Here is a 15,132-nt window from a genome sequence, read left to right as displayed (position 1 = left end):
AGTTTCCAATTTCTTGCCACTATGAAAAGGGTTGCTACAAACATTTTTGCACATATGGGTCCCTAAAAGAAAGACTCTTGAAAAGCTAAGTACCAAAGGTATCCTTTGCCTGGTTATACATGCCTTCATTAGAGTCATGGTACTCAATGGCTTTTCAACAACAGGGTTAAAGTCCTATTATACAGGGTATATAAAGAGGATCAAAACTTCAGTTTTCCCCAGAGATATCTTGGATAATACATGGGGAAAAAACCTGTTTTTTTCAAAGGTTACTTGTATTTTAAAGTTCTTTTTAAAGTTATATTTTCTTTGCATTTCATATAATACTTTTAATGCATGGTGAAGAGTTGATTTTCTCCTGTATTGTCAGTATTTTCCTATTTCTCTCTTAAGTGTAATGCTTTTTTTCTTCAACTCTCTCCTTTCTATTGCTCAAACAAATATGATATCTCTACTCTGTGTATTCAGTTGAATTATTTTGGGAATTTTCTTTTCTCTAAATTAAGTTGTCCCAATTACTTAAAGTTTTTCTCTTGGGGATTAGTTCTTAGCGATTTAATTTTCACTGCTCTCTTTTTAATTTTTCTTCTGAATCCTTTCAAGATTGATCTTATCCATCTGAATTTGTGTTTATCTATCTTGATATTCCATATTCAAGGACATATAAAATATATTTTTAAACTTCTATTTTTTCTACCCATCTGTATTTTTAATTCTCTTTAAATATTTAGAATGTACACATCCTCCCCAACAGATTTTATGTTTGGCCATTTGAAATTTCCCAATAGAAAAACATAAAGAAAATAAGCCAGTTGAGCTTATTTTCATTAAACATCTTATTAGAACAAATTTTAAAAGAGCAGGATGTTATTCTTATGGTGAGGAACAGGTTCTGAATGAAATTGTCTTTACTAACTAGATTGTTTATGTAGCTTCCCTGAAGATGAAAAACCAGTAAAGAAAAATTGTAATAGTAGTAAGAGAAGTAGAAAGCCAGAAGAATTTTCTATGTCTGAAGCCACGGGAGTAGAAAAATAGTAATACTGTACTATAATAGTGTTGTACTATGGTTGTGCTTCAGTTGTCAGAGTGTCTTCTGCAGAAGGGGTTCTCCAAGACCCTTTTTCAGGTCATTTGTGATATCAGAACTATTTTCCTAATAATGTTAAGATGTTGTTTGCCTAGTAAAAATAATCTTTACTTTTCTGACCACGTATCTGTGAGGCCAGATTTTTTTCTTATACTTCAACCAAAAGAACATATCATCTCATATTGAACAAATGAAGAAGCATATATGAGAATCAAGCTATCTTCTCCTAAGTCAGACATTAAAGAGATTTGCCATTCTACTACTATTTTATTTTTGTATGGGAAAATTTAGGAGGTTTTTATTATTATTTGTGTTAGTGTGTCATGGATTTATTATTGTTACTTTAAATGAATTAGTAGATAAATGAGGTTTTCAGTTTTGATTTCTAGTAGGGTAAATGCTGATAGATATAGCCTGCATTAACAGAAGTTCCTGGGAGTCCTCAATTCTTAACAATATAAAGGGATGCTAAGATCATAAAGTTTGAGAAGCAAAGATCCAGTAGAAGGAAGCAGTCAGTATTACCTAATATTAAGGTTAGGTAGAGAAATATGAGATGGAGGAAGGGTATCTTTGGGATTTGGTCTAATAGAATCAAATTGAGAATTGGGAAAAGTCTATTTAGGAAATTTGGAAATGGACAAATTCCAATTGGGAAATCCTTGATGATTTTCTGAGAGAGGAGTTTCAGTTGAGTGCTAAAAGGAATTAGATTCCTAAGATTGATGAGAAAATCTAGGCATCCATCAGGTATAGACAGGTTCTGTCTTTTGCCCCCAGAAGCTTCTGTTCATTCCTTCTGCTACCCCAAAGGGAAGTAGTTGTGGCAAAGTGGATAGACATATGACTTATGCTATGAGTTTAAAGGAAAACTACATGAATATTCATCATCTCTGTCCCGAGTTATGTCCAAATAGAGGTATAAGGGCCTTGTATGGGACACAACAGGAAGGAGTCCAGGCTCTTCCTTAAACAGTCATTCTCTATTGACCTTCTTTACTAAAGTCAGTTTTGCTCTATACCCCAAGACAGTGAAGGCCAGCTAGTTAGTTATTTAACTGCTCAGAAACTGGTAGTTTGTTTGGATTATCCAAAAATCCCTGAATTTTTCAGAATTCCTATTGAAAATTCCACATATTCTAAGAATAATTCTCCAACATCACAGTTTTTACAGCATGAATAAGCAGTAGGACAAGGCATGGAATGTTACAGTGGTAATAGTATAACACTCAGATTATCAAAGAGAAGGTTTTCAATGAAGCACCAGGGCAGCTGCCTGGGAAAACCTTCTTAGAATTTTCACAGCTTAGCCAATGCTTCAGCTCTCTGTGACTCAGTGAGTATGTATGGACAATTGCAAGAAGTACCAGCATCCCTACCATTGCCAAAAGATTCTCCTTCTGAATAATATGTTTTTTCATTTGTCTTGATCCTTCCTTCATGGTGTAATCCACTGTGGTACTCGAAAAAATAGTATAGGATTTAGACTCAAAGGAATTGGGTTCAAATCTTGTTTCTGTCACTAATACTAATACTAATACTTCGGGCAAATCTGTTCACCTCCCTGTGCCTTAGTGTCTGTAAAATAAGGAGGTGGACTATATCAGTAATTTCAAACTCAGAATCAAATGGGAGCCACTAAAATGTACCTGAGGATCCCTGTGATCACATGATGACTGAGAAAACTACACAATTATAATATCTATGTTTTGTTTTATTTGTTTTGTTAAATATTTCTAAATATATTTTAATCTAATTAAAGTTACACTTTGCTCAAGGAGTATGTATTTGACACCTCTAGACTATGACCCCCAAAGTTACTTCTAACTCTAAATCTAAGAGTCTATGATTATCATTTTACTGCTCAAAAATCCTCATTAGCTCCCTATTCTCTTTAGCTAATAGAATTGACATCCAATGGATTGCATCTATTTCCATGACAAATATACAAATCAAAAAGAAAAATGACATTATAAATTCTTCCATATTGCCCCTAGTTTTGTACTTAACTTTTTCTACAATGCTGTCTCTTTTATAATCCAGCTATAGAAAAACAAGTGCATTTCAACAATAGACATTTAAGTACCCACTATATACTAATCATTGGTGAGATTTTCAAATTCTAGACATTTTTCTTTCAAGAACTGAAACTAAACTTGGTAAACTGTTAAACAGTGTCTAGTTGCAAATATAGAGCCTCAAGTCCTAGCTGGTTGAATTTAAATGTAAAATAATAGGGTGTTTACGTTTTTCAAATTACTTTCAGTCACATGAGATAATGAGGTAATATCTATAAAGTGCTTTGTAATATCAAAAGTCAGTTATTATGTAGAATGTAGCCCTCCTTGCCCCATTTCCATTTCCATAATTAGTGATGAGTTACTATAAGATCATGACCAAAAAACAAACAAACAAACAAACAAACAAAAAAACCAATGATGATACCCAGATTCCTTTAAACTCTTCATTATCTTTCTATACTGGATCTTGAGTCTAGTATCTGGCTAAGTATCCCCTAGTCCAGGGGCTTGGCTTCTGGTGTTCAATGGTGTTCGTTGATTATTGTTGCTCTTGGGTTGGAGCTATTTGGTGGCTCAGTGGATAGAGTTCTGGTCCTGGAATCAGGGAAACCCGAATTCAAATGTAGCCACAGATACTTCCTAGCCAAGTGATCCTGGGCAAGTCACTTCACTGCTACTTGCCTCAATTTCCTTATCTGTAAAGTGGGGATAATAATAGCATGACCTCCCAGGATTGTTGTAAGGATTAATTGTGATAATATTTGTAAAACACTTAGATTTGTAAAACACTTAGCAGAGTACCTGCCACTTAGTGGATGCTATCTAAATGTTAGCTATTAATAAAAAGTACAAAAAAATTTTAATTAGGTCAAGACTCAATGAAGAAACATTGCAACAAATGGAAGGCTTGAAGTAACAGCCTTCATAGCACTATTTTCTGTCTGGTGATTTTTTTTTTTAAGTTTCTTTTCCTGTGTTTTTATTTTTAAAGAGTATTGTTTGTTTAAAAAAAAAAAATGATTGATTGGTCTTTCTGCTCTGAACTGAGATCTCTGTAAGAACATGTTACATAATTACCTTAGCATTTACTGCAATGATGGAACACATCAACTTTCTTAAGGAAACGTCTTTTTTACATAAGAGAATTATTAAGAAGAAAATTCTCAAAGAATTATTCTCTTTACAAATAAATGCCCCCCCCCCCAAAAAAAAAAAACTAGTTCCATTAATGACTTTTTCCAATTTTAATGGCTCTTTCAGGAAGCATGCCTGATGACCAACACAATGTGAGTCAAATTTCATATAATTTTAGTATTCCATATCATCACACAACGTCCTCTGTGGGAATAAAAATAGATTTTTGTCACTTGTACATTCCTTAATTTAGGAACTTTGGAAAGCTTGTGCTTGTGGTATTCTTCTTTCAAGAGAGTCCTGGAGACTGAAGAAAAAAAAAAGATGGAGAAACCCTCCCAAGAAACAGGTTTTTGTTTTTTTTTTTAATTAAGGTGAAACATAGCCATAATACATAAAAAAGAGATGAGAATAAATTAGCTGCAGTCTTAGATCTGAAAAGAAAAAATAGTCAAATATCATTTCGTTTCCTAAGAAGAGTGACTCTAGTAATATTTATGTATTCCCCATGGTGTTTAACAATATCTTGCATGTTATAGGTGATCAGCAAAAACTTATTGATTTGATTTAAAAAAAAAAAAAACTAATTAGACAATGTTAAATTGAGTTTGCATAAGATGCCTAGCACTTTTCTATTTAGGTCAATTGAAGAGAAAGGGAATGTCTCAAACATTTTGTGTTAATTGGTTCAAAAAACCATATGTAAGTCAAGAAATGGATGTAAATAAATGATCAATAGACATTTATTAAGCAACCATTTGTTGCCAAGCACAAGGAAAAACAAAAACCAGTAGGTGTTTACAATGAGGTGATACAATGAGGGAAGAGAACACGCAAAAAACTATATATAAATAAGCTATATATAGAATAAAAAAAGAGATGTTTTACTGTCTTTAGATGCAAATACTTAATGTCTTCATTTACTGAACCAGATTACTGTAGCAATAGCTGAAATTAAACTATTATAAAAAATATCCAATATTAAAGATTAACAAATTTCCTCCAAGTGATATTTTGATGGTAACTGAGTAGACCAAAGGTGACATTTGAGAAGATAATCATTAAAGATGAAATATCTTTTACTGAATTCCCACACTTATGAAAATAAACGTCATGGATGAGAATCATAAATGGATAAAGAAAAGAAACATTTTCAGAACAGAAAAAGCAGCAAGCCTGAAAATTAATTTTGATATGTTTATCTAAATTACAGTGCTGATCATCCTATACTTTCATAAACATAGTTTTCAACACAATTGTAAAGTCATTCTATTGAAAAGTTCTCTGAATATTGATTCTTTGGAACATAAACTAAAATGTGTAATTGATACTAAATTTTCTTATTAAAGATTAATTGACCTCAAATTAACTCCAGAGTTTTATTACTTGAGAAAAATCATACATGGAATATTCTGTCTACTGAGGTATTTAGATTTCAAAGTCATCTTTGGCTCAGTCTCCAAATTGATTTAAATTGGGTATAAACATGTTCTACTTCTCTAGAAATGAAATCTGGCAGCTCTCTTGAATATTACGTTGAACCTAGAAGATTGGGGAGGAGGTCTTTGAGCACCCAAAAAGCCTCATCCTAAAATTATTTCTCTGGAGTTATCTCAAGATCTTTTGGTCTTGTTTTATCAAAAAAATCTTTAAGAGCTTAATTATCTGGTGTCTGAGGCCACAGCAGGTATATACATACACATAGATAATGTATGTATTTATATATGCCTGTGTGCATGTACATGTATATAATGTATATATAATTTATTTCATTAAATATTTCCGAATTAGACGTCTAAAATTTTTAATATTCTTTTTTTTTATTTTGAATTCCAAATTTTCTCTCCCTCTTTCCCTTCCCCCATACCTTGAGAAGGCAAGCAATATGATATTGATTATATATGTGAAGCCATGCAAAACATTTTTCTATATTAGCCATAGTTCTAGAAAAAACACACACACATAGTTTTAATAAATGCTTCCGTTGGCACCAAGAATTCATTAGTTCTCTCTCTGAAAGTTGATAGGATTTTTTCTTCATGAGTCCTTTGGAAATGTCTTGAAAACCAATACTTTTCTCACAAATACTTCCTTAACTGATTTCTCTCCTGAAAATCCTACATTGTACAGCTAGCTCTCCAACACTAACTATTCCTTCACTTATTTCTCCCTCACTCATGGGAAAATAATAAACAACCATTCTCTGATGCTTTGAGACCTTTGATTAAAAGCATTCCACTATGAATTGTCAATGGTTCTCTATTGCTTCTAGAAAGAAAAAAAAAATTAACTCCTCACAGTTTGGCTTTTATATCCCTTCATAACCTGACTCCAGTTTACCTTTCTAGACTTTTGCATAACATCCCATCAGACTCAAGGTATATTCCCAACTAAATGGCCTCTTTTGCTCCTTCAACTTGGCATTCCATCTGCTGCCTCCATGTCTAAGGTTGTTCTCCATGTCCATTTACCCTCACCTCTGTCTCCAGTTTCCTGGTTTCCTTTGGGGGTCTTCTCATGTGCCAAATCCTGCTAAGAAATATTACCAGAAGCAGCCCTTTTTGTTGTGGCAAGAAACTGGAAACTGAGTGGTTGTCCATAAGCTGGAGAATGGCTGAATAAGTCATCACATATGAATGCTATGGAATATTATTGTTCTATAAGAAACAATCAGCAGGATGATTTCAGAGAATCCTAGAGAGACTTATATGAACTGATGCTGAATGAAATGAGCAGAACCAAGAGATCATTATATACATCAACAACAAGAGTATAAGATGATCAATTCTGATGGACGTGGCTCTTTTCAACAGTGAGATCATTCAGGCCTGTTCCAATGATCTTGGGATGAAGAGAGCCAGAGAAAGGACTCGGGTGGTGGGGCAGGGCACTGATTGTGGATCACAACATAGTATTTTCATTCTTTTTGTTGTTTGTTTGCATTTTGTTTTCTTTCTCATTTTTTCCCTTTTTGATCTTATTTTTCTGGGCAGCATGATAATTGGAGAAATATGCATAGAAGAATTGCACATGTTTAACTTATATCGGACTACTTGTCAACTTGGGGAAGGGAGTAGGGAGAAGGCAGGGAGAAAAAAATTTGGATCAAAAGTTTTGCAAGGGTGAATGTTGAAAATTATCTATGCATATGTTTTGAAAATAAAAGGCTTTAATAAAAAAAAAAAAAAGAAATATTACCAGAACTCCGAATTTGATAGTTTTCTCTTCCTACCTCAGTTTATCATGTGTATATTATCTTTAGGGATATGTCACAAGAAAAATGCAAGTCCCTCATGAGCACAGGTTGTTTTTGCTTTTTTCTTTCTATCTTCCTAACACGGTGAATGCCCTTCCCATAAGAGACTTTAATAAACGATTTGGGGATTGAATTGGATTGAATTAGTTTCAGGTCATCATCACTTAGCGGGTTTTTTTCTTCTTTCAAATTCTATCCTTTTAGAGTACTTTATCATTATATTCATCTCCATTCCATTATCTCTGGGCATCCTCCCATCTTCCCTCGTGATTAGATCCCCACTTGCACACATTCTTTTTCCTACCCCAGTGAAATCACATTCTATCCTTCAAATCTCCTGACTCAGGTGCACAGCACTGATGATTCCCTGTTCAAGGACAAGGAGACAGGAAATGGAGTAGCATGAGTAACAGCAAGAAGCCCAGTTTTACTGAAGCCTAAAGTACGTGAAGGGGATTCATAGGTAATTACTGGAAGAGGGGTTGAAACCAGGTTATGGACAAATTGAGCCACTGTGAGAGATGATAAAGGCCTTAACTTGAGGAGGAAAGGGGATAGATCCCCTGAGACAGGGTGCATTTTGGAATCAAAATTGAGGACTTGGCAACAAATTGGATGTGGGGACTGAAGAGTCAGGGATGTCTCCAAGAATGGGAATTTGAGTGATAGGATTGTGTTGCCCTAACACTTTGGAGAAAGAAATTCAGTTCTGTTATGGCAGGGATTCTTAACCGTTTTTGGGGGAAAAGGATCATAGACCCTTTTGGCAGTATGTTAGAGTTTTTGAATCCCTTCACAAAACAGTGTTTTTATAAAATTGATGTCAAGTACAAATTGCCCCTCTGGTTCTGATTTCTTTACTTGACAGCTGTTGATTTAAGTTTTCCATGTCTTTGAAAAATCGTCCATATCCTAATTTCTTATATCTCAGAAGTATTCCATCATATTTCTATAATGACTTATTCAGCCATTCCTAAAATGATGGGCATCCTCTTATTTTTCAATTTTTTGACGCCACAAAAATTTTCCATGAATGTTTATATACTGAGGATATTTGTGAAGTGATAAAAAATGAAATGAGCAGAAAAACAATTTATACAACATTGTGAAAAAATCAACTTCGAAAGCTGTAAGAACTATGCTTAATATAATGACCATTCATGATCGCACTGGATAGATGGAAAACCTTGTTGTCCATTACAGAACATTTAAATAAGACATGTTTTTTGTATGTAGCCATTAAAGGTATTTATTTTGCTTGACCATATATGCTTGTTACAAGAAATTTGTTATTCTTTTCTGTTTTTTTTTTTTTAAACAACAGGGTGCAAATGGGGAAGGGGTGCTACAGATATGACATGGTACATGCATTTTCAGATGTCACTTGTATTGTCATTTCTACTTAACTATTTTACTTGGTTATAAGAAATCTTTCATGAAATAGTAGTAATGGATAAATTTTCATAATGTTAAAAAAATGTAACATTTTAAAAAGAAATTATGCTGAACTAAGAAGGAAAGGATAAATTTAAGTTAGAGTTTGATAAAAATAAAGATGTCACTTTTCCCTCCATCTGAGCTCACTGAGTTCCTGGAATCTCTTTATGATTAGCTCTAGCTTTTAGATTAAGAACACCTGTTCTACAGATATTATGAGTTTAAAATACTTTTGTGATACCCAGTTCTCAATGACGGGAACTTAGGAGAGAGACTAGGGCTAGATATATGGATCTGGAAATCATTTTTATAGACATATCTAAAGAAAGGGAGCTAAGGTGATCAACAAGCCAGGGAAGGTACTTTTACAGAGGAAGAGGACAGAGGGTAGAGTTTGGTGGGGAAGAGGGATGGAAAAGGAAGATTAGAGATATGGATGTCGATCCACAAAGGAGAATGAGCGGATACAGAACATACTGGAAATTGAGGGCGAGGAAGACAGACAGAGACAGAGACACGCAGAGAGGGAAACAGAAAGAAAGAGACAGAAAAAGAAGAGAAGGAAATACCTATGTCATTAAAAAAAATCTAAGTGGATTAATTATCCACGAGGAGAACAACAGGGGGTTTGTGTATGTTAGAATCCCAAAATGTAAGGGCAAAGAGCAACACAATGAGCTAGATGTTGAACTTTTGAGAAAGGAGGGAGGATAGCAGGGTAACTAGCCTAAAATGACTTTAAGACTTGAAGTGGGATGACAGAAGAAATTCAAAAGATTGCTAGAAAAATGTCACTGAAGGAACAAGGAAAATGACTCCTCTGGAGCCAGTGTGTTGGCCAGAAGGGCATGAGAGACAATGCAACTAGAAAGGATAACCAGGGCTAAATATCTTAAGCTATTGGCATAATAAAATAAGGTTTATTTGTTCGGTTTATTAAAATGTTCTAATAACAGATGGCTGTGTTAAACAGACTACTATATTAAACATAAAAAAATATTAAATCAGTCCAATGAAAAGTAAAATTCAGATAATGGTTAACTGTATGGCTTTGGCTCATCTCTAAGATAAGGATATTATTTTTTACTATCTTAAATGAAAATTATGTTTCCTTTACTATTCATAATGGATAAGAAAATTAAGATTTTATACACCTGCACACACACACACACACACACACACATATATATTTTAAAGCAAGAAAAGAAATGTGGCTTAAAGAGTTTCAGACAGATTTTTACTATAATAAAATATATTCCACAGTAAATGGGGGAGCCAACATGACACAATAAAGTCAGCCTTGGATCCCTCATTGGACTCTGACCTCCATGAGGGCAGAGATTATTTCATCTTCAACTTCATGTCTCCTGCATCTAGCATAGTTCCTGGCGCATGAAACTAACTCCCAATCAGTGTTTGCTGAGTAATGGTCTGGAAGGAAGTTGGTCAGTGCTTTAATAGGAGACTGATAACTAGTTATTATTTGCTTAAAACTACCATTAGTGGGCTAAGTATAAAGACTTAATCTCTTTCTATTCCATTTTATACACAACAAATGTAAAGATTAAATCTTTAGTTGCTCTATTTTCAACACATAATAATAACTGGAAAGTGAGAAAATGAATACAGAACACGGTAATCTTTGAATATATTTCCTAGACAACTAATATTCTCTGATGGAACGAGCCCATTGTTTGTTCAGTCTCATGCATATTTCTTTTCCTATGAAAACCATCTTAACGGCGCTGCCCACAATTGTCATAAGAGAACTCAACTTCCTCATAACACCTGCTTTTCACTGTGCCCTCTTGATGTCCTATGGTACTCACCACTTAATGAATAACACATAAGTATCTTTCTTTAGGTAAAGCAGTATTTTAGCCACAGAAGTCTTCCCCAGGAGTTACTCCTTATAAAGGTAATAGAATAAATATATGTAATTAGAAATGTAGATGCCTAGGGAGGGGAGGAAAAAAGAAAAGGGAAAAATTTGTAAGAAAAAAATAGTTTTAATATTTTCAGGTGCCTTTTCTGATCTCATTCTTAACCTTCATTTTCTTCCTGCATCCTCTCTCCTTCCTACTTCTCTGTCCTCCCTCCTCACCAATACCAAAAAGTAAAAAAATAAATAAGTAAATCTATCCCAGACTGTCACATCCTTGAACATAATTTAGCTGTAGAGAAAGTGAGCACAACCAGGTTATTGGGCTTTATGCAATACGCAAGATCAGACCTTTTTAAAGCCAGATGGTTGGAAGGCACTTCTGAGGAAATTCAATCAGCCACCAGGGTAATTTAGTGCTGAGGTCTTTAACCTGAGCAAATCTAATAAAGCTTCCATATTTGAGACTAAAAGAACTCTAGCAATAATAACAAATACTAATGTTGGGTCATAGATATATTTAGAGATCCCTGAGGCCAGTTAGTCTTTTTCATAATAATATTTTAAATGTATAAAATATAATTGATTACAAAGAAAACTAAACATATTAAAACAGGATTATTAAAATATTAAGAAAATAATTTAATGGACCCCTTATTAAGAACCTCTGGCTTAGAACTATCATGAATGGAAAGTCTCCCAATCTCAAACTTCATGTTTTCTTTGCTAAGGATAACAATAAGAAGAAAAAGGAATGATCCTTAAGATTCATTGAAGGCTTTGCTAACATAAAAAACCTTGTTCTAGTCAAACAAACTAACTCTAATTGGTGGAGGGGCTCCTCCAACACTAGCATTTTAGTAGAAGGTGAAGTAATGAACTTCTCTCCAACTCTAGCAAGTTCATCTGGGCTTGGTTAATGACACTATCAACTGACTTTCAGATTTTCTAATTCTAATACATTCTACAGAATTAGCTGAATTTCATAGAATGTGTCCTTCCAATCTGATTCTAATTGGCCACCAATAGGTCCTAGGTCATTATTTTGGTCATGATTGACTCAGATTAAGTGTAAATAGCAATCATTTCTGCTTTGGCTAGAACCCTGAGGGTAAGCTCAGAGAGGGATAGCATAATTTAGTCAAGATGGTTGCATTCCTTATATTCTGAAGCTGTTGGAGAGTCTGTCTACAAAAACCCATGTGATTTCTCCATCTATTTTTGTTTAAAGAACACTTGTACTTCTTTGTTCATTTAATTGTCTGTTTATTAACAGTGAAGAGTCATAAAGGAGATGATTTTAGCATTGGGCAGTGTGATGAACATTGTTTCCTATTAATGGAGTACTATGCTTGTGGTCCTTATATTTTTGAGCTATATACTATTAGGTTACATTAGAAAATGTTATTTCAGTAATATTTCAACACCTCCATTACCAGTAATGTTTTAAGGGGGGCAAGAATTGAGGTAATAGGAAGTTTTAATATTTTCAGAAATCTGTCCCCCAAAACCAAAATATTTGTAAGAGCATGAATTGAATATGAATTGAACTTCAGAACCTGAACAAAATGCAAGAACTTTTTTTTCTAAGTATTCACCACTTCTTGGTTTTTAAGCTCAAAGTAGAGAAACCAATCCTGCCTCTTTTTTTTTTCCTACAGACAAAACCTGTTGCGTTTGCAGTGCGGACCAATGTCAGCTATAGCGCAGCCCACGAGGATGATGTCCCGGTACCAGGCATGGCCATCTCGTTCGAAGCAAAAGATTTTCTGCATGTTAAGGAAGTAAGAGAAATGTCTTGATTTGAAGTTACTTTTAAATGTTCATCTATATAGATTTTCTTCCAGGTGTGCAAAAATAGGCCATCTAGGTTAGATGATCATTCCTATTTTTATATTTAGCCTATTTTGATTTTATGGATTTTTTTCTCCTTAGCATTTTTTTTGCATATTTCTTTTTTTTTCTTTTTAGTGTTAGTTTTCAACATTAATTTTTATAAGTATTTGAGTTTCATTTCTTTTCTCCATCCCACTCCCTCTCCCCAAGACAGCAAGCAAATATATATGTTATACATGTGCAATCATATAAACATATTTCCACATTAGTCATATTGTGAAAGAAGAAATGAGAAAAGGAAAAAGCGGCCAAAAATAAATAAATACAAGTGAAAATAGAATGCTTTGATCCACATTCAGATTCCATAGTTCTTTGTCTGGATATGGATGGCATTTTCCTTCATGAGTCTTTTGGAATTGTCTTGGATCACTGTATTGTTGAGAAGAGCTATACCTATCATAACTGATCATTACACGAGGTTGCTGTTACTGAGTACAATGATTCTATTGGTTCTGTTCAGTTCCTAAGGATCAGTTCATATAAATCTTTTCAGTTTTTCTGAAATCCACCAGGTCATCATTTCCTATAGCACAATATATTCCATTGCATTCATCTACCACAACTTTTTCAGTCATTCCCCAATTGATGGGGAATTTCCATCTGTACTACCACAAAAAGAGCAGCTATAAATATTTTTGCCCATGTGGGTCCTTTTCCCTTTTATTTTATGGATTTAAAAAAATACTTAGAAATTTTGAGATCTTTCAAATGCCATGACTTAATATAGTTATAATCATTTCAGGTAGTTCTTTAATGATCATATTTGTCTTGCTGGAATGGATCTCATCATCATCCAGACACCAAATATACCTCTTCTGGACTTGGATCCCAGTGTGTTGCTATTATCAATAGATAGATCACTTCATTCCATTGCCAAAATGATATAAATTCCTAACTAAAGACATTAGGAAGTAATAAGCAGTAGAGCATAGGCGTTGATCCTGTTGGAAGTTTCCACTATTAGTTTAATAAAATTTTAAAATATGTAATATATATTACACAGAACAGAGGCAAGGTAGACAGGTTTCCTCAGAACTAGGAAGACCTGAGCTGAAGTCCCAATGATACATATGGGCTGTATGTCCCTGGGCAAGTGTTCTAAAGAACTTTCTAAGATCATATGTTGTAAAAAACAAAAAAAAAGTTTGCTGAAGGGAATTCCTCTGTTAGGAGTTTTCTATACCATTAAAAATCATATTTCCAGCCCCCATCCTAATCTAAAAATAATATTACCCTGTGTTCTGAAATTAGTTTACTATATAATTTTCTATGCAGCCTTTCTATAGCTAAAGGAAATCATCATTTGAGCATATTTTTAGAGGAACTTCCATTTCTACTTATGTCATATGTATAACATATGTGGATATAATCTGGAGACAGGAAGATACCCTTGGGCAAAATTGTGAAGGTTTCTAATGAAAAGAGTGGGGGGAGTTGAGGGCCCATCATTTCATCAACTTTTAGAAAGAGATGTGAATTATAGGTTAGGAAGGAAAGACTGAGAAAACGCTCAAGGAAGAGGGTGATGATTTGTGTTGAATCTGATTTTAAAAGAGGGAGTTAAAGGGATTTAATCACAGGGAAGCTCCCTCAGATGATTAAAGCCCAGAGAGAAGGATCTATTTTTCCACCATGGAAAGACAGAGGGGAGGACCAAAACGGATACTGTTATTTAGAGATGTTTGAAGGGGAGATCAAGAAAACTGTCCCTTCAACTATGTTGGAGGTTACCAGGAGTGGTAGAGAATTTTTCTGTGTTGAGGAAAATCTAAGCAAAAAGTACAATAACCCCTCACCATTTGCAAATGGCATTTTAAGAGATATAGTGAATAGCAAAATTTTAATTATTCAGTGTACATAGAATAATGTTTGTTAGGGTAAAAATAGAGCATGGAAATTTTCTAATCTAAGTGCTCTTAATCTTCTTTTTGTCATGGACCCCTTTGGCAGTCTAGTGAAGCTTGCGAACCCTTTCTCAGAATAGTATATTTAAACAGTTCAAAGAAATGTTACATTTCAGTTAAAGGTCAGTAAAAACAAAGAAGTAATTTTTCCCATTCAAATCTATAAATACCTTGAAATCTATCCAAGATCTCATGAGGGTCTATAGTCCCCTCATTGGGGGGACCCAACTCTCACTGAACACTCTCATGTATGACTAGGAAAACTGAGACTCCCAGCTTTTTGTAAGAGCATCTATCTGGTTAGTGGCAAAACTGAAACTAGAACCCACATATGTTGATTCTCAGACTGTTGCCTTGTCTACCTCATGCCTGTATAGTTTGCATTTTTCTTCTTAAAGGATGTGTGATTCCTTTAAAATTAATAAACCTTATTTTTATAAAATCAATAATTTTATCATAAATTAATTATTTTAAATATTTTGCCTCATTCCTTCACAAACCATATGTGCCGC

At 34.1% G+C, this 15,132-nt stretch overlaps 1 protein-coding gene across 3 annotated transcripts in view; it reads left to right on the top strand.

Annotated features, from left to right (window-relative positions):
- Positions 1–15,132, top strand: part of CACNB2 (calcium voltage-gated channel auxiliary subunit beta 2) — a 373,480-nt gene that overhangs the window by 319,257 nt on the left and 39,091 nt on the right. For all 3 annotated transcript variants that reach the window (XM_031939900.1, XM_031939899.1, XM_031939898.1), the window contains exon 4: positions 12,482–12,604. In XM_031939900.1, the coding sequence (XP_031795760.1) occupies positions 12,482–12,604 (123 nt within the window). The remainder of the gene's footprint in view (positions 1–12,481; positions 12,605–15,132) is intronic.

Source organism: Sarcophilus harrisii, chromosome 5, assembly GCF_902635505.1.
Source record: "Sarcophilus harrisii chromosome 5, mSarHar1.11, whole genome shotgun sequence".
NCBI classification, from domain to species: Eukaryota; Metazoa; Chordata; class Mammalia; order Dasyuromorphia; family Dasyuridae; genus Sarcophilus; species Sarcophilus harrisii.
Note: the sequence above shows the minus strand (reverse complement) of the source record. Positions and strands in the feature narration are given on the sequence as shown.